A 19,702-nucleotide genomic window follows, 5' to 3' on the forward strand; every position below is an offset into this window, starting at 1 on the left:
CTGCTCTGGAGAGGACAGTGCCACGTTTGCCAGCCTGACATCCCTGATGCCCTACACTCAGTCAGCACCCAGGTCTGTCTTTCAGCAGGATGAAGACGGGAATCAGATCGGAGTCTCATGCAGACGTTATCCCATGCCAGAAAGAAAGAAAGAAAGAAAGAAAGAAAGAAAGAAAGAAGTGCACGTGGAAGCGGGAGCAGGGAGTGGTTCTGGAGAGGCCAGGTGAACAGAGCAGGAGCTGGATTAACACCTCTTCAAAGGGCTGTCCAGGCTGGGGACCATGTGGGGTTTTGGAGAGAACCAGAGCCAGAAAGGTGTCTAACCTTCAACAAAGACCAAAGACCTCTTGCGCAGCCTGAGCTAGTGGATAGCTCAATTGTCCTGGCTCTTCGACGAAGAAATTAGGGCTCAGAATCTAACATGCACCTTGGCTACCAGCTGGCAAGCCCTTGGAGGTCCCAGAGGGCATTCACAGAGCAGCCCGGAGAAGCCAGCCTGCCTCTCTGCAGCAGCTTCCGAAGCCGCCGCCCAGGGAAAGGTGGAGAACTGGCCGCTGTCGTCCACTTCCTGCTTAGTGAGCACCGCGGCGGGCCGCTACGAGACTTCCCGGCTGGCCCCGCCCCGCCCCCGACTGGCCCCTCCCCTCCCGGCTGGCCCCTCCCCTCCCGGCTGGCCCCGCCCCCGCGCGAGCCTGAGCCCGGAGCGCGGGGCGGTGCGCAGGCGTGGCAGCGGCGGGCCGACGGCGATCCCAGCCTGCCCCGCGCGCTGACGTCGCGCAGCCTCGTCCCGGCCGCCGCCGCCATTGGAGTCGGCGCCCCCGCCTCCCAGCTCGTTCCGACCCGGCCTGCTACCGGCCCGGCGCTCCCCGCCCGCGCGCCCGCCCACGCCTGTGGACTAGGTGGCGGGGCCTGGGGCAACGCGCGCGGGGTGACAGGCCCGGCCTCGCGGGAAGCCCGAGCCGGCGGGCGCTCCGGCCCCGCGCGGTGCTGTTCATGAAGCATGTCGGCCACCAGCGTGGACCCTCAGGTACGGGCCCGGGGCGGGGACCTGGAAGCTGGGCCTGGGTCTTGGGGTGAGGATCGCGAGCCTGGAGGCCGGGCCAGGGTCTTGAGTCTGGAGTCGCAGGGCCTGGGCCGGGTTGCCTGGAGGCCACACCAGGGTCCGTGGTCCCGGGCCCCGGGCCTGGGGACCTGGAGGCCATTCTGAGGTCTGCAGTGGGGAGCCCTTGCAGGGACATGGAGGCCGGGCAGGGGCTGTCGGGCTGGGGCCATCGGGGCCGTCATGAGGTCACGAGGGCCAAGTTAGGGCTCGTGGGGCAGGGAAGAGAGAGACCGGGCTGGTGTGGCGCCACCCGCCAAAGAGCGTTGTCCGGAGAGTAACTTTGTCTTTCCTTTCCCGGGCTGGGTTGTGTCCGCTCGCATGTCCCGGCCTGTGGCGATGCAGAGAACAAAAGGACAAGATAATAAAGGTGAGCAGAGTTCCGGGATGGCCGTGCGGGCAAGAGAAGGTCCACAGGTCGCATGTGGAACCTGAAACTTAGCAGCTTTGGAGAGATGAAATTTTACATTTCTGGGAGGTTTGACAGGTCGAACATCAGGGCATTTAAAGAAGAAAATAAATGGGTGCTCAGAGTAGTTCAATTCTTCCTTGCTCTCTGCCTTGCAAGATTATTGATTAGATGGGGCAGGAGGGAGGAGATAGTTTGCCCAGGGGACGGACGGGTCTGGACGGCAGAAGCTAGGGCCTGAGTAACATCCACTCTGGCTCTCAGGAGGATCTGGCTGTGTGGGAGAGGCAGGCAACATCCCTACCTCTTGTTTCTCAGCCTGTGATTTCTGCTGTGACATTTTTGCCTTGGGATAACCCATTAAAGTTTTGACTGTTTTGAGAACCTTTAAGTGACACTTCATGTTTACTTGTTTTTAAATGGTGTGTTGCTACTTGGGTGTAACCAAATATGCTTCATCGTGTTTTAAGATTGGAAAAGGCCCAACACTTTATTTACCTTTCCTTTCCTTTCTGACTGAGCATTGTAACAGTGGAAAGTAAGTGGAGAGCCAGATAATAGTGAGCTTCGATTACAGCCTCTTCCCAGCTGAACGTCTTGTCTTCGGATCTGCACACTTGCTGAATTTTTGGAGGCTTCCTGCTGTTTGCACCAGTTAGATCTTAGACTCTGCCAGTTTCATGGGCAGGGGTGTGACTGGTAGAGTGCTTATCGTGCAGTAAGAGGCCCTGGATTGCATCTTCGGTACTGCCTAAAACAACAACAAAAAAAACCTTGTCAACTTCCCCAAACCTGATGAAATTTATTGCTCTATTTTGTCAATATCCCACCAAATTATTAGTGTAATCTAAATTAAAGTTCTGCATCATCATTCTAATAAAGCACGCTTATCAGCTCTGTACTTATTATGTTCATTTTAAAATGAAATAAAAACTCCTGTAGAAGTTGATGAAAGCAGACTAGTTTTCATGCTTAGAAATAATCTTTTAAAACCAAGATAATATTTTCCTACTTCCTTTTCTAGTACAAAATGGTTCTTTGCATCAGAAGGATACAGTTCATGACAGTGACTTTGAGCCCTACCTTTCTGGACAGTCCAATCCGGTAAGTTTATTTTGCTAGCATGTATTTAATTTCAGATTAATTTTAGTTGTTTATAATACATGTTTAATGTATTTCTGATTTACTCATCTTAAATAAAAAGAAGCATGCTAGGAAAGTAATCTGAGTGATAGAATATTTTAAAAAGGCTTGCTTTGGCGATTTCTTCTTGTTTGACTTGCAACATGCGTTTGATGCAAGTGATTTCTTTCCTCTGGAAGAAGTAGCACCTCTTTAGGGCTGGGATATAGGCGGCACCTACAGGCTAGTGGGCCCCAGCGTTTGTGGGCTGGGGATGGAGTGCCTTTATGGAGTCCAGCTTGCGTAGTTCCTTGAAGCTTTCTGGCACACTGTTTTTGGCTCTGGAGGCTTGGAATTGTGCTTCTGGGAGAACAGTCAAACTGGGTGATAGAGCTAGACTCCACTTTGGGTAGGCTTTTTTTTATCTTTTATTTATTTGTTTGGTACAGGGTCTCGCTATGCAGGTTGGATTTGTAGTGATCTTCCTGTCTCAGCCTCCCCAGCACTGGGATAATAGGTGTGCACCACCATGCCCAGTTTTTGTAGCCAGCACAGCACACCAGGGATGGCATGTGGTACTGGGGATTGAACCTAGGTCCTTGTGCTTGCAAGGCAGGCTCTTAAAACCACTGGGTTATCTTCCCAGCCTACACTCCACTTTAGATTGGAAACTTAACTCCACTTGTGTCAGGTGGCTTTCATTCGCTGCCCTTAGTTTCCTTTCTGTGATACAGAGATGGTGGTAACTGCACAGAATTGTTGGACGAATGATGTTGGAGGGCATTTGCTGAGTGACAAGAAAGTCCCTGATACAAGCCCCAGCAAGTCATAGCTGCCTGGTTTGTTTGTTTGTTTCTTTTTGTTTTGTTTTGTTTTGTTTTGTTTTGAGACCATCTCACTATGTACTGCAGGCTGACCTTGAACTCAGTGTAATTCTCTTGCCTCAGTCTCTTGTGAGCTGGGATTACAGATGTGTACTGCCGTGCCTGGCCTGCCTTGCTTTCTTAGATAGTTCAAGATTTCTCAGCCTGGGCACTGTGGACATTTTGGACAAGAACATTGTCTTGGTGACTTCTGTGCATTGTAGGATTTTTTTGCCTCCTTCTTGGCTTCCAACCGCTGAATTCCATTAATACCCTTCTCAGCCTCAGGGCTGCCCTGACCTCCTTCCCTAGTTACTTCTACCTCTGTTGTGTCAGTTGTGGTTGTCTCCTGTGTCCTGGTTAAGACCACTGAGCTATTTGGAATTCAGATTTAACTACATCTGCCACTTTAAAAATATTGTGTATCTTTACTTTAGAATAGGACTAGGCTTTACCTGTTCTTTGAGGCAGAATAAAACTAGTCTGCCTACTAGTTTTCTCACTTTTATGCCCTTTTCTGAAGCGTTTTAGAACTTTTCTCCATCTTTCTCTGTGCTGTTGTATGTTTTAAGCTAGCTGCTTAGGAGCCCCAGAAAGTGCAGGGAGGGAACCCTGACCACCTGAGCCTCTCGGCCTCTTGGCTGATTCTGAGACTCTTGGCCTCTTCTAGGTAGGACAGGTCACGGCAGCATTGATTTGACACCAACCATGATACTTTGGCCAAAAGAAATAGGAAGAAATTAGACTTATTTTTGAGACTATCTTATTTTCTATTTTCCATGTACAATATTATAGTAGTGTTATATACTAAATTTTAACCCAAACTAGGGGAGGGAGAGTGCATCATTACATTTGAAATACATTTTATAAAGCAGGCACTCTTGTGTGGTTTGGGATGAAGTCTTTATTTTGTATGTATGTTTGTATGTATTTATGTATTTTGAGGTGGTCTCACTAAGCAGTGTAGGCTGACCTTGAATTTGCTTATATAGCTCAAGCTGGCCTTAAACTCATGGCAGTCCTCCTGCCTCAGCCTCTCCCCAGTGCTGGGATTACCAGTGTGAACCACCATTCTCAGCTGGGGTGATGTCTTACAGTGGAGTAGACTGTTCTCTGCTGTCAGTGGCTACTCAGCGCTGTTTTGCCTTTGGGGAGCCACGGGGGAAAGACTGTGGCATAGGTTGGGCCTAAGAGTAAACAACTCTAAAATGGGTCTTTCCTGCTCTGTGCTTTTGTTAGCAAGGAGGTTATTGGCATATCAAATAAATTTATGCTTTTGATGGGCTGATAACAGGTTTTCCAGAAAGACGCAGCTTTGGCAGGAGGAAGGTAGCGTACAGCACGAGAGAGCTTTGCAGTCCATGCTTTCACTTACTGATGAAGTAACTGAGGACCACCGAAGCCCAAGTGGTAGCTGCTGCTGGTGGACCAGGGTGGGCCAGGGTTTTGTTCTGCCTGCTTGCTTTGAGTTCTTATTGTACTGTTTCAGTCCTGAGTCATTTGGGAATTGTTGCCTCTAGATTTGCACTCTTTTGACCAAGGGTGCCATTTAGAAAAGTTCTCTTATGTCCTGAAAGGAGACTGGTATTGTGTCCAGCCAGCCAGAACAGAGTGTGTTTGGTGTAGCTGGTAACAGTGAGCTTAGAATTCTTTTAGTGTAGTAGTTATTCCATGGCGGGGGGGTGTATGTGTGTGTGTGTGTGGCAGTTTTGTTGAGGTAAGGTGCACCTGTTGAGAGCACACAGTTGTATGACTTTTGACCTACACAGCGTCCTGCTGCCGAGCCACAGTAGCAGTGAAGGTCACAGGCCTGCGCACAGCCCTTGTTTTGGTTCTAGTGTGATTTGTGGTGGTAGGCTGGAGGTCATTGTGTGCTTCTTTGTTTTGGAAACTGTGATCCTTACAACATGGTTTGGAAGGTATCTAAGAGCATGCAGTTAGGTTAGGTTGATAGAGTTCCAGAAAGGCCTCTTCTTGCCCTGGGGCTACCCCTGCACTGCAGCTTCTAGCCTGCCTTCTGGTGGCTGTGTGTGTGATTGATGAGGGGACCAGAGGAACTGTGAGGGAAGGTGCTGGGTAGGCCTCGCTTGTCCTGATTTTCTTGTTTGAAGTTTTTCCTGCTCAGCTTCCCTAGTTTCCTGGTTCAGAAAGGATTGTGAGATGACCCAGAGTGGGCCTTACTCATAGTGTAAAAAGCTCCCTCAGTAGGACTTCCAGAGTTGGTGAGTGGACTAAGCGGTCGGGACTGGCCAGCTCTGGTGGACCAGGGCACCGGGACACAGAGGCGGGCAGCATCTCTGTTTGAATTTAAAGTGTTCCGTTGTTAGCACACTCACTTGCCTGGGTCACATCTGGCAGGAGCAGAAAGTAAGGAGACACGTGTTTTTGTTTCTTCTCTTTAATTGAGTGGTGTTCTAGGTGTGATATGGAACACTGATTTTAAGATTTGAGAGAAACAGTGCTTGCTTACTTCTGCTTCCGGGTGATTTTGGTTGGCTTAGGATGACTTGTGGGGCCAGCAGATGCACATGTGGTCATCGGACCTGTGTTTGGCATGGATTTCTTATGGTAGCATCTAAAGAATGTGAGGTTCCTTAAAAGATTCCTGTACAGTGCCCCCTAGATAAGGATTTAGCATCAGTTCCAGAAACACAGCTGGAGGGACACAGCAAGTTGTCACATACTTATTGGCAAGTTGCTGAGTAGATGCAAAAAACCTGTTAGCATTCTGCCCAGCCCACTGAGGGGCTAGAATCCACCCTGGAAGGGTCTTGGGCAGAGATTAAGTGATAGTTGCATAAGCACTTGGGATTTGGGTTTCTCTGTAACATTTCTCCTGTCCCCAAGGCTTTGGAAGCTGTGTGGTTACCCTAGCAGGCTTGCCCTGCGCTGTTCAGAGCAGTTTTCCAGAAACCTGTGTCATTTACTCTTTAGAACTGCCCTAAAGATCTTTCCTTTAACATAGTTAATTTGATTTGATTTGAGAACATGCTTCTGAGCACACCCTGAAGGTGTTCTGCTTGTCTTGGGTTTGGGGACCTTTCTGCTTATCCCCTTAGTCTCTTGGTCACTGATGATATGTCACTATTATTTGTGAAACTTAAAAGTTTAAGTAATTCTTCAGACGAATAGAGGAAATGTACAATTCACTGACAAAGGATCTGGCTGAAGTCATTCAGAATGGGCATTTCTTCTTTGTCTATCAAGGTGACAAGTAAGAGAAAATATGCTCATAATTGCAGAGTAGGTTTGTGGCTCTACTGTGTTTTAGTTTGGTGTTTAAAATTGGAGGGATAAGAGCTTGATTTTTATTTAAGATTTCTTTGTTTGGAATAGCTATCTTGTTTCTCATTTTTTTCAGTTCACTGGGGTATAGACACTTACATTTACCTCTTATGGACTCTGATTTTGCTTGGAAGGTGTTACCCTCCTTTACACCCTGATGTAAAGCTTGGATACGGCAGTGCCCAGCAGTCTCCTGTGGGGGACAGTGGGGCCCAAGTTGGTGTGCCCATAGGGTCCGTGCGTGAAGAACAAGTCTTGAGTCTGTCTTACCACTTGAGCTTGTCATCTAGGCTCCTGACCAGTAGACCTTCATGTGTGGCACTTGTGCCTGGCTCTGCTGCACAGGCACAGGACGGCCGAGGGCTGGGCCAGGCTCTATGCTTTACGGGCAGCCTGGTGCATTTCCAGGCCAGGTTTGAAGTAAGTTGTCACTTTAGGCCAGAAGAGTTGCCCCATTCTGCAGACCATGACTGGGAACCACTTCTTTTCGCAGGGGAGGTGTGCTCTGTGGGAACATGTGCAGGTTTTCTTCTGTAGAGAAAAGCCTGTTTCATACAGCTTTTCAGAACAACCTGCTGCTTTATTTCCAGGGATAGAAGGAAGAATGGCATAGATAACAGAAAATGTGCTGTGAATAAGATTTGCAGTTGTTCCTGGGGTGATGGTGCACACCTGTAATCCCAGCACTCTGGGAGGCTGAGGCAGGAGGAGAGCAAATTTGGGCCCAGCCTGGGTAGCAACTTAGTGAAATCCTGTCTCAAATAAAAACGGACTAGCAATATAGCTTAGTGCAGAGGCCTAGCATTCAGTTGCCAGTACCATGCATATGCACGCACTAAAATAAAGGAAGGGAAAAGAAGTTGGGCCCATAGCACCCTTGGTCACTGTGCCTGTGTGACCATGTGGCCTGCCGAGGATGGAGCACGTCTGTAGATGTGAGGCTCCTGGCAGAGCTGGTGGAGAAATGGAGGTGGGCATCCTGGGAGGCCTGCAGGACTTTGCGGGGACCTCTTAGTACTCTGCTACATTTTTTACCTGAGAACTTCAAATTTGGAATCTTTCTTTTTCTCTGTTCTTATGTGAATTTAAGTGTTTAGGAAAGAGCCATGATCTGTGTGCAGTGTTCAGGATCTCAGACCTTCCCATCTGTTGACTCGAAAGAGGGCAAGGTCCTCCCACGTTGGCTGTTTCCCCGGCTGCCTGACCACTTCTCTTCCCACTGCTCCTCACCGCAACGGTTCTGTCGTGTGTGCAGTTGTGTACACACATCTTCATTGACCTGTGCTGCTTCTGTCCTACGGTGTGATGGGTTTTGCAAGGGAAAACAAACGAGGACCTTTGTGTTAGTGTCCTGAGGGAGCAGAGATTCCAGAATTTGTTTAGGGTTCAGGAGAGGTCAGACAGTGCTAGCTGTGGAGCAGCTGAGAGCCACCTGCTGCTTGGCCTGCAGAGCCGGCAGCATGGTGGGCTGCTCATGTGGCTCTGTGATGTGTGTGCCCTTTGTATGACAGTAATAATACCACAGGAGGAATTTTAGAAATTTCATGAGTGTAACATGATACACATCTCGCGGTGTCCTAAATTGTGTCCCATTGCAGGTAAGGCCCAAGTAGAAGTCATAAGCACCGGGGTGTCTCTGTGGCCTCACTGCTGCCGCTCTGTTGTTTGTGGCCAGCTAGGTTGGGATGCCGTGCTGCCATTAGGTCTTTCTTTTCCCACCTGCCTTTCCTGTGTTAAGGTGATCCTAGCTGCTGAGGAGGCCTGGACACATCTGAACACACTTGCCTGCCTGTCTCTCAGCATTCTCCCCTCAGTTCTCCCTGTGATTCAGTCTCTGTCCTGTTAGCCCCTGCTCCACAAAGCTGCTTTAGGATCCCCTGGGTCGAGGCACATGAAGGGCAAGTTGCAGTTAAGGAGCCAGAATCATTGAACTCCTTCCAAGGAGGATAAGCACATTTGTCTCACGCTAATGGAACATTAATAATGTTACATGTATAGACTCAAAGGTTTTTGTTATAGAGAAACAACTGTTACTTCAGTGTAAAACATGGTTCTGGAATGGTCTGGGCTCTTCCAGCCCTCCAGCACTGCTACATGGGTATGCTGCTCTATAGGAAAGTGTCTTCCTTCACCTCAGACACCAGTTAGGTGGCACACAGTTCTGACAGGACCTTGGGGCATGTCCAGGGCATTGTGCTCCCAGAGCTGCTGGCCCTCAGTCTGTATTTGTGCCCTGGGCCACACTTCACAGACCCCCTGAGACCGGTGCTAGAAGCGTTGCCGCCTCTCCCATCCTATACCATCGCTTATGTGACCACTTTAAGCTCCCCTCTGTTGCTCTTGCTGCTGCACAGACAGGGAAGCGTCAGTAGAGAAGCTCAGTGAGGCTGGTGCCAAAGTGAGGTCTTCTCTGTACCCAGAGCAGAGTGCTTGTGCTCTGGAGGCTTGCTGCCCGGAGCTGGAGCAGCTGGGGCCTCTGCTCCCAGGCCCCACTCTGAGAGCTCGTGGCTATGCCCAGGAAAGCATGGGAATGAAGGGACAGGGCCTTGTGCTCGGGTGGTGGCAGCTGTCAGGAGAGGTATGTAGAAGGGGCCTGTGAAAGGGTACATGGAGGGTAGTGAGCTGAGCAGTCCTGAGCTCTAGGCATGGGAGGGTGGGTGCCAGGGCCCAGCACGGTGTGTCAGCTCATCAGTGAGGGGAGCTCCATGGCCCCAACACCATGGTTTGCCATCTGATAGCTCAGTGCCTTCTTAAGGCTCTTCTGGTTTTGGTATGCTTTTAGTGGTTAGCATTACTGCTGCAGGACTGGGATTAGTTTCCTACACTGAGTTTCTCTACCTGGATATTCTTGTATGTAAAAGAATAAGGATACTGCGCAGCTAGCTCTGGAGTGACTCAACTCAGTTGTTTAGCTTGAGTAAACTTGATCATTGCAGCTAAGGCTTTGGACTTGAGGTGACAACTTGGGTTGTATCCATTGTTCATTTCTCGGTGTCTTGACCTTGTTCCCACCTTTTGACTTTGTTTCCTTTAATGAGGAGTAGTTCCCCACCATCAGCCATGTGTGAAAGGCACTCAGCCTGCTTGTGTCTTCCCACATGTGACAGCACTCTAACTAGTCACCTGTGTGTTTTTACAGAGTAACAGCTACCCCTCGATGAGTGATCCCTACCTGTCCAGCTACTATCCGCCATCCATCGGATTTCCCTACTCCCTCAATGAGGCACCATGGTCCACTGCAGGAGACCCTCCAATTCCGTATCTTACTACCTATGGACAGCTCAGTAATGGAGACCACCATTTCATGCATGATGCAGTTTTTGGGCAGCCTGGGGGCCTGGGCAACAACATCTATCAGCACAGGTTTAATTTTTTCCCCGAAAATCCTGCATTTTCAGCATGGGGGACAAGTGGTTCTCAAGGGCAGCAGACTCAGAGCTCAGCGTATGGAAGCAGTTACACCTACCCACCTAGCTCCCTGGGTGGCTCGGTTGTTGATGGGCAAACAGGCTTTCACAGTGACACGCTTAGCAAGGCTCCTGGGATGAACAGCTTGGAACAGGGCATGGTAGGCCTAAAGATTGGGGATGTCACCACCTCTGCTGTCAAGACAGTAGGTTCAATTGTCAACAGTGTGGCATTGACAGGTGTCCTTTCTGGCAGTGGGGGGACAAACGTAAGCATGCCAGTTTCAAAACCAACCTCTTGGGCTGCCATTGCCAGCAAGCCTGCAAAACCACAGCCTAAAATGAAAACAAAGAGTGGGCCTATGGTGGGGGGTGCACTGCCTCCTCCACCCATAAAGCATAACATGGACATCGGTACCTGGGACAACAAGGGACCTGGACCGAAGGTGCCAGCCCCTCAGCAGACATCGCCTCCCCAGGCTGCCCCACAGCCCCAGCAAGTGCTGGCTCAACCTCCCCCAGCTCAGCCTCCACCTTTGGCCCAACCACAGTATCAGAGCCCTCAGCAGCCACCCCAAACTCGCTGGGTTGCCCCTCGGAATAGAAATGCAGCCTTTGGCCAGAGTGGAGGGGCCAGCAGCGATTGCAACTCTTCTGCAAACACCCAATCTAATTCTGCCCCAAGTGCAGAATCCCACCCTATCCTTGAGAAACTGAAGGCTTCCCACAGCTACAACCCTAAAGAGTTTGACTGGAATCTTAAAAGTGGACGAGTGTTCATCATAAAGAGCTACTCTGAGGACGACATCCACCGCTCCATCAAGTACTCCATTTGGTGTAGCACAGAGCACGGCAATAAGCGCCTGGACAGCGCCTTTCGTGCCCTGAGCAGCAAGGGGCCCGTCTACCTGCTCTTCAGTGTCAATGGGAGTGGGCATTTCTGTGGCGTGGCTGAGATGAAGTCCCCCGTGGACTACGGCACTAGTGCTGGGGTCTGGTCTCAGGACAAGTGGAAGGGAAAGTTTGATGTGAAGTGGATTTTTGTCAAAGACGTGCCCAATAACCAGCTCCGGCACATCAGACTGGAGAACAACGACAACAAGCCAGTCACAAACTCCCGAGACACACAGGAGGTGCCCCTAGAAAAAGCAAAGCAAGTGTTGAGGATTATTGCTTCCTACAAGCACACAACCTCCATCTTTGATGACTTTTCTCACTACGAGAAGCGCCAGGAGGAGGAGGAGGTGGTCCGCAAGGTGAGTTGTCTCCTGGGCCACACCTGCGGGGGTGTGCTGCGTCTGTGCTCATGGCAGGCAGCCTGAGCCAGGCGAAAGGTTGGGGGAGGCAGGGAACCCTGACCCCCAGGAGTCCGGTGACCGAATTCCTGGCTGGCCTTGGGCACGAGCTTTCTGCATGAGGGTCCCAGGAAGATCTGCGATACTTGGATGTCACCGGACAGCTTCTGACCACTCTTAGCTTGTAAGGTGTGTGGTGATGGGGGTACTGTGCGCACAGGTATGAAGCCCTTGAAGGCGCTTACGCCCTTCTTCTCTGAATCATGGACTCTCCGTACCAGGAGGCCAGTGCCTGTCAGGAGCACGCAGAATGGAATGTTCATGTTATACTGGGGAATGGGTGTGGCTGGTAAGCTGAGGCAGTGATGTTCTTGGGGGCCTCCCTTAGCGGTTGGAAACTGGTCTGGTCTAAAGATTTTCTTATTTTTGCTTTTAAAAGTCCGATATCCTTCAGTTTTGGAAACTTAAACTTACTCTAAGTAGTAAAGAGAATAGTGGGGAAAGGGCAGATATGACATCCAGACAGACATTTTACAATAAATAGGAAGCTGGTTGTGGTAGTACATGGCTATAATCCCAGCGCTCACCTCAGGAGGCTGAGGCAGGACCATTGCCTGGAGTTTAAGGCCAGCATGGGCCTTAGTGAGACTCCCAGAACAAAATAAAGCAAGGATACATTTTAAGCCAGGTGTGGTGGTACATAGTGATATAATCCCAGCACTTTGGGAAGCTGAGGCAGAAAGATTGCACTTTTAAGTCCAGCTTGGGCAATGTAGGAAGACTGTGCCTGAGAATAAAAACTTAAAATGGGCCGGGGATATAACTGAGTATGAAAGTGCTGGGTTCCATATCCCATCCCTAAAAAAGAAAAGAAGTTATATTTTGATCCATTTGGCTAGGTTTCTGAGGTAGTCCTAATTACCGGTTACAAGTGACACCCACACTTGTGTGCTCCCAGTGTTACAGCACCTTACAGGGTCAGTGCATGTGGTCTTGAAGCAGGACCCATGTGCCCATGCGCTGGCCCCACAAATGGAACAGTAAGGACCAGCGTGCTTCGTAAGAAGCACGCCCTGATGTACCCGCCTCCTTTCCTGCATGAAGTGTCAGTTGGTGGAGGTGGTTTCTAGTCTTCCTTGTCCTGTGTGTAAGACGGAATCCCCCCGTGGGCATGCCGGTCTTGAAGCATTCGGACCAGATGGCCTGTGGCCGGGCTGCTAACACGAAGTTAGGCTTGTTGTAAGTAGCTCAGAGTTGCAAAGTTGAAAGAATACCCTTTATTTGAGGTGACTGAAATTCTGTGTGCTAGCTCCTGGGTGTGCCATAAAGGGCAGTTGTGCAGCACCTAACGGTGCGACCTGCCGAGGAGTGCAGCGGGGCGGCTTTGTTCTGCTCCACCCCTTCCTCCATGAGACGGCTGCAGCGCCGCCAGTTGGTCGTGCGGCCGCTGCCCTGAGGAAGAGCTTCTAGTGCAGTGCGTGGCTGTGCCAAGCTGGCAGGTTAGAGCAGGGAGACTTGTGAATTAAACTTGGGTTGGGCTTTAAATGAGCGACTAGCTGTGTGTGCTTTAGTTCTGTTTTTTTTTTTTTTTTTTTTAAATACTAAGTACAAGGTGTGATTGAATAATACAGTGAATATTTAGATTAAAAATTTGTTGCAGTAAAAGACACATTGTCACTAGGCCTGCTCACAGCACCTTTGGCCGAAAGCACACTTTTCCAGTGGATCCTGTCTTGGGGAGGAGCAGTAGGAATCGGACTCAGGATCTTGTACTTGCCAGGCAGGCAGTTGTGCCGCTGAGCTATAGCCCTGACCAGCACACACTTACCCTTCTTGTCACTTTCCGGAGCAGTTCTACAAGTCCATTTTGTGGCTGTCTGTAGTTGTGCTGTCGTGGCCACCTTGATATCCTGAATTGATTCAAAATGTTTACTTTCGTGGTCATTTTGACTTTGAGGAAGAGTCAGAAGTGGCGCACAGTGCCATATCCGGGGAGCACAGCTGATGAGGACACGCTGGTGGTTTACAGGCCTGCTCTTCCATTGGACAGCACTCAGCAGCCTTCAGCACGTCTTTGGTCACACTCACAAGCATGCAAAAGCGGCATGTAGGACTGCTTCAGAAGTGCCGTGAGGGTTAGTGTGTTCAGAGTTGGGGAGGGACGTCAGGACAGTTGGGTTTTGCTGACATAGCTGCAGATAGGGCTGTGTCCACCCGTATCTACTCACATGCATCCACCTGCATCACCTGTGTCTGCCTCCATGAGGTATATCCACCCATACACACCTACATCTGTTTTTTTTTTTTTTTTTTTTTCGGAACCGGGGATTGAACTCAGGCCCTTGCGCTTGCCAGGGAAGCGCTTATTCCACTGAGCCACCTCCCCGGCTCGTCCCTACATCTGTTTTTAATTGTAATGTTCTCTGTATATTTGATGACTTCTGTACGTGGACTTTCCTGTAGTGCAGTGGGTCCCAAAGGTTGGTGTTGAGCTTGGGGATAAAAGTCTGCCTCAGATCTGTTGTAAAAATTGTAGTGTCCTGAAACTTTCACTGTAGCAACTTGATTCTTAGACGCTGAGTTTCTAAGGGGTCTCCGGGTAAGCCTATGCTGAGCCACCTGTAGGCTCCCAGGTGTCCTCCTTTGGTCAGCATCTGGGACGCTTGTGCATTCTGCAGGCAAGTCTGCCCGAGCTGCCTGCCGGATTGGTGGAGGAAGGAGCATGTTGACCCTCTCTCCCCCAAGCCACGTCAGCTGGGCTGCTTTGATCCACGTGTTTATTAATTCATGTTGTTGAAAGTGACAAAGAAGAGCCCTTTTGCTTCAGTGGTTCAGTTCATTGGACTGCATAAGAAGCGGGTGGTTCTGGGGCAGCTCCCAAATTGACACCATGGCCGGGCTGCACTGGGCTCTGCGCCTGCGTCCTGCCAGGACATGCTCTGGTCTTCATTTTGCTGGCTGTGTTATCATTTGCTCAGGATTAGAGCCCCAAGTGTGTCAGAGTTGAGGCTCCAGGTTTCCCGGAAAGGTGCAGCATGGCCCTGACAGTATACGTCCCGCACACTTGGGAGGCACTGTTGCCTCTGGGCTGTGGTACTGGCAGTCAGTGGGGAAGCTCTCAGTCCCTGAGAATGGACCCCTTCTGTTCATCCCTGTTGATTCTACCTGGTAGCTCTCAGATGACAGGTACTTAGTATTTACAGAGTAAAAAAGAGCTAACATTTTTTCAGCTTCCCTTTCAGAGTTTCCAGCAATAAATGTGAAAACATTCTTCTTAGGAAAGCAGTAACTTCTATGGCAGCTGTATCAGACCAAGTCCTAGCATGACACATTATTCTGTTTTTAAGCCTATAAATGTCCCTCAGAGAGCTTAAAAGGTACATGTAGGGTGATCCTTCCACACAGTATGAGCCCCACTCCCAGGCTAGTCCTGCCCAGTGGCTTTTGGCTTTGGAAACTGATAGAGAACTTAAGGATTTTTGCATGCTTGTTGAATGCTCCTTACAGTTGGGGTGTGTGTGTGTGTGTGTGTGTGTGTGTGTGTGTGTGTGTGTTTAGCACAGGGTCTACAGGGTCACAGGGTCTCAGGGTCTCATTATACAATACAGATCAGACTCATAGTGATCCTTCTGTTTTCAGCGTCCCAAGCGCTGGGCTTATGGGCCTGTGCCACCATGCCCAGTCTCAGATGCCATCTCAGCATGTGCCAGGGGCCGGGCTGGCACAGCAGGCAGGGATTGAACCCCTGGCCCCTGCGTCTGCCTGAGCAGGTGCTTTGATCTCCTGAGCTATCTGGCTGGTCCTTTTTTTCTTTTTTTTTTTTAAATAAGCCATATTACTTTTTAGAAGAGCAGGTGTGGACTTTGTAGCTGCTCAGAAAGGCAAGAGGCATGTGGGGCACTTGCAGAGTGCCCCTGCTCTGGGTACTTTATAGCCACGTGGATGGAGGGAGAGACTGATAGCTGCTGAGCGACTTTTTAAGGGGAGGTGGGATACAGAGGTCTTTTTCCAGGTTTACACTAGAGGGAGGGCGGAAACCTTAATTCTTAGGGCAGTGGCCACCTGCCTCCCTTGTTGGTCCAGATATTCTGGAGGCTCCTCCAGGCAGGAGCTGCACAGGCAGACGTGAGATGTGGCCACGGTTAGGGCCAGGCCCTGAGCCCCAGTGCCTGGCACTTGCTGATGTGAACTAGAAGACAGTCTCAACCCTCGTCAGCAGGGAAAGGCTCCTGTTGCTGCTTAAATTGCACTTTACAGATGTGGTGGTATGCTGGCTGGCACCGAGGGTAGCTGTGCCAGGGGTGTGCCTGTGCTGCAGCGCGGCGGCGGCTTCTTGCCCTGTGCGTGTTCTGTGTTGAGAGCTGGGCATAGGTGCTGTATGGGTAGGACAGAGGTCCTGAGGGCTTCGCTCTGGCTGCAGGTATCACCGCCCAGGCATCAGAATAGGCCACCGGAATAGGCGGTCTGGAAAGACTGCTGCTGCTGCGGTTATGGAGGTAGGAAGGAGGCGTGGCCAGAAGCACCGCCTGACTGTGAGCACTGCAGGAGGTTGTTGGGTTTTTTCTGGCAGTAGAGAATGTATTAGCTTTTTATCTTGAGACAAAATACCAGATGCCCTAAATTTGAAGGAGAGGGATTTGTTTATTCTCTTGGCATCTGTCTTTGGCTGGCTAGTTGTGAGGTGAAAACAGTGGTCAGAGGGTATGGTGGAGGAAAGCCGTGTGCTGCGGCATCTGAGGTGCACTAGGGCAGGGCCGGGGGCCAGGCCCCAGTGTCATGGCCACAGGACACTCCTTCACCTTGGCTCCAGGGTAGCATGCTCGAGTGTGAGCTCGCTGAGTGGCGGGCTTCTTGGTGGGTATCGAAGTGCCTCACAGTCCTGTCGACTCTAGGCTCTGATCCAGTCAGGTTGATACCTAGGAGTCCCTGGCAGGGAGGAGGTTTGGACTGTGGAGGAAGGGCCCACTCTGGATGGGCCCTCGCTTGTCTTGTTCTTCATTAGAAAATCCCCTGTGTTTTGAGAATTGAACCAAGGGTCTTGCATTGAGGCCCACAGCCCTTTAAATGTTTAGGTGTTTTTTTGTTTTATTTTGTTTCCTTTTTAGATAGGATGGGTCCTGCTAAGTTACTGAGGCTGGCCCAGAACTTGCACACCTTGGAGCTTGCAATCCTGCCTCAGCCTTCCAAGGTGCTTGGACTACAGGCATGTACCACCACACCTGGCATAGGGTTTGCCCTTTTAGCTGGCTAGAGAGACTTTGGTGTGCTCTGAGTCACTGAGAGCAGAGTATTTTTTATTTTTGTTTATTTTTTTTGGCGGAACTGAGGATTGAACTTAGGTCCTTGCGCTTGCCAGAGAAGCGCTTATTCTACTGAGCCATCTCCCCGGCCCTTCACTGAGAGGTTTAAATGAGAACATTCAGGAGAACAGCTTCCATATCCCAGCTTGCTTGCATGCCTTTCGCCAGCGTGTTTCCTCCAGGCTTGGGTAACTTTGCATTTCGACTGTTTTTCCATGTTGTGTGACAGTGCCCTGTGGGGGAGGGCTGGCAGGCAGGCTTTTGAAGGTGACTTGGCCTGGGCAGAGCACCTTCTGGAGGGGAGGGGTGTAGGGCGTGGTGTGCGGGACCAGGACCCTAGAGCTCAGAGCCTCCGGCTGAGCAGAGAGCCCTGCACCCAGAGCTGCGGCTGCAGCTTTTGGCAGCCTCAGGCCTGCCTTCATGGGACTTAGCTGTGCATCACATCACGGTGGCTTGGGGCGCTAAACTCCTCTCTTTCTTTTTACAGGAGCGGCAGAATCGAAACAAACAATAAGGACAAGCCAGGTTCTTACGTGGTTAGCAGCTGACTTTGAAAACAGTTTAACTGTATGCTCGGTGCTGCCTGTGGTGTCAGCTCCCGCGTGTCATCCTTGTGAGAGATTGAGTGTTGCATCTTTATCTTCTTTATAGTTCATTTAAGCTGATGGATCTGTGTTCATTTGTATTTTTTCTATGTATTATAATATTGTAGAACTCACTAATAAAGGAATATTTTTTTGTCAGCTTATCAGACTGACCTGATGCAAGATACAAATATCCTTAAAAACGAAACAAAAAACCTAATACATCCCAAAGTTTTGTTTTTTTTTTAATTTTGGCAGAAATTATGTTCTTATTCTTATATCCAGCCATTTAATATTTCTAAAGGAAACTACAAAAGTTTTACCCTTTTACTGCTTTTTTGCAAACAGAAAATAACCTATGAGCTGTTTGTCATTAAGAGTATGCTGTTAAAAATCTCAGTGCTGAAATCAGAAGGTTAGTGGTTGCCCTGTTGGGCTGGTTCACCATTTTTCTGTTCATGCTGTCTAAAATGCTAATCTGCCTTTTGGTTTTGCTGCTAGGCAGAAGGAGAAATTTTAGTTTTTCAGTTGTGACGATGGTCGCCACTGGAAGAGCCGCCCCTCACAGGGTGTTGCCCACCAGCAGCTATACCGTGCCCGCTGCCTGCCGTCTCGCTCCTACCAAGGACTTGGAAGGTGTTTGCGGTCCGGTTCTGTGTGTGCGTTCTGATTCTTTGCAGGTCGTTTTTAATTTGCCCTTTTCTTCACTTGATAATCCTAATGCCATCTTCAGTTTTTTGCTAATTATGCTGAGCTTTAAATGTAGGCTCTGGTAGTGCAGTGCAATGGATGATGTCGATTAAATTCCATGCGTGCGTCTGATTTTTCTTTTCTTGTTGAACGGTTTAAAAATCGAAAAAACAAAAAAATCCTTTTAGGAAATAATTTGCTGTCATGTGTTGTGGAATGAGGGGCCGTTGTGGAGCTGCCCTGCTACCTAGAGTGGAGTTGAGCATGACAGCGGGCCCGTGCCCGACACCCTTGCACACGAATCTGCACGCACCCACTGTAGAGGATCCTTGCTGTCTTAGAGCGCAGACGCCTTCCACAACTATTTACTCTAAAAGACCCTCTGAGTTAAAAGTTGAAGCTGTATTCTTTAGACTTGTATTTGAAACCGTGTCATTTCCTCTGAGCTGTTACTGCCTGTACAGAGTCCTGACCAGCGATGGATTGCTGTCCTCTAGGAGAATACAAGCCTTAATAAACACACCTGTTAGCAAGTCTGTGTGCTCTCGTCCTTCCTCCTGCCTGTGGGAGCCACGTCTTGTTTTGTGGTAGCCGTGAATCCAGTGGTGAGGCCGCTGTCCACACAGTGTGGTTTGCTCAGGTCTGAGATGCCCCTCGGGCAGGTGGAGAGCGAGGGACCGCCTGGGACTGACTGTACAGACCTGCGTGCCCCTGGCCCCACGGAGGGGCAGAGCAACTCTTAGAGCCCCAGTCACAATGCTCAGGCCCCCGACACGGGTGGCAGGCCATGCATGATCTCTGTGTGACTCTGGCCGCGTGACTTCTCCTCTGTCCTTTTGCTCACCCTCAGTCCATTCAGGTGCAGCCAGCAGTGCACGTCCTCTGGTCATTGTCCCGCATGTCTGTTGGATGTCTTTCCTCAGGGTATGTTCAAATTTACAAAGGCTTGCACTTAGGTATATATATCCTCTTTTTTTTTTTTTTTTTTCCTTTTTCTTTTGCGGAACTGGGTATTAAACTCAGGTGCTTGTGCTTGCCAAGCAAGCGCTTATTCTACTGAGCCATCTCCCCGTCCCCCATGTCCTTTTTTTTTGACACGTATGAGATAAAGATACAAAATGAGTATCATCTCAGGAGTCCACATCCTCTCTGCCAGAACTTAGTATTTCACCAGGAAAAGCACCAAACATAAGCTTAGGAAAGCTAGTCTCAGTTGGTCAGGTGGGACATTTATTTTCTCCACTGCAGCTCCAAATTTCTTCCTTACTTAAGGGAGTGTGTTTTAAACATTGAGTGGCTAAGTATCTGTGCCCTTTCCTACACGAGTGGCTTGCTGAGAGGCACTGACAGGTAGTGCCTGTGGTACTGGGTCTTCCGCCTTTTCTAGTAGCACAGCAGGGCTGGAGGTGGGTCGAGTCCTGGTCACCGGGGAGCTAGAGAAGGTACTGTGGCTGGCAGTGCTTGCTAGCTGGCACCTCTACTTCTGCCCTGAGGGCATTCGAACCCAGGAGTTCTCAGCTCCCTCCCCAGACCACCAAGAGAGGAGGAAGCGGGGCTTTCATCGCATTTCTGGTTCTTAGCCGCGTCTGGTGTCGAGAAGCCTGGCATGTACTGTGAGAGTCGGAGAAATCCCCAACAATTTAGAAGTG

The 19,702-nt window shown here is 49.9% G+C and overlaps 1 protein-coding gene across 1 annotated transcript; it reads left to right on the forward strand.

Moving 5' to 3' along the window:
• Nucleotides 1–770: 770 nt before the first annotated feature.
• Nucleotides 771–17,755, forward strand: Ythdf1 (YTH N6-methyladenosine RNA binding protein 1). Its single transcript, XM_004644158.3, has 5 exons — nt 771–1,026; nt 1,444–1,468; nt 2,532–2,611; nt 9,917–11,440; nt 17,267–17,755. The coding sequence occupies exons 1-5, from the start codon at nt 1,000–1,002 to the stop codon at nt 17,291–17,293; spliced, it is 1,683 nt and encodes a 560-aa protein (XP_004644215.1). The 5' UTR covers nt 771–999; the 3' UTR covers nt 17,294–17,755.
• The last annotated feature ends 1,947 nt before the right edge of the window (nt 17,756–19,702 follow it).

Source organism: Octodon degus, unplaced genomic scaffold (genome assembly GCF_000260255.1).
Source record: "Octodon degus isolate 3935 unplaced genomic scaffold, OctDeg1.0 scaffold00194, whole genome shotgun sequence".
NCBI classification, from domain to species: domain Eukaryota; kingdom Metazoa; phylum Chordata; class Mammalia; order Rodentia; family Octodontidae; genus Octodon; species Octodon degus.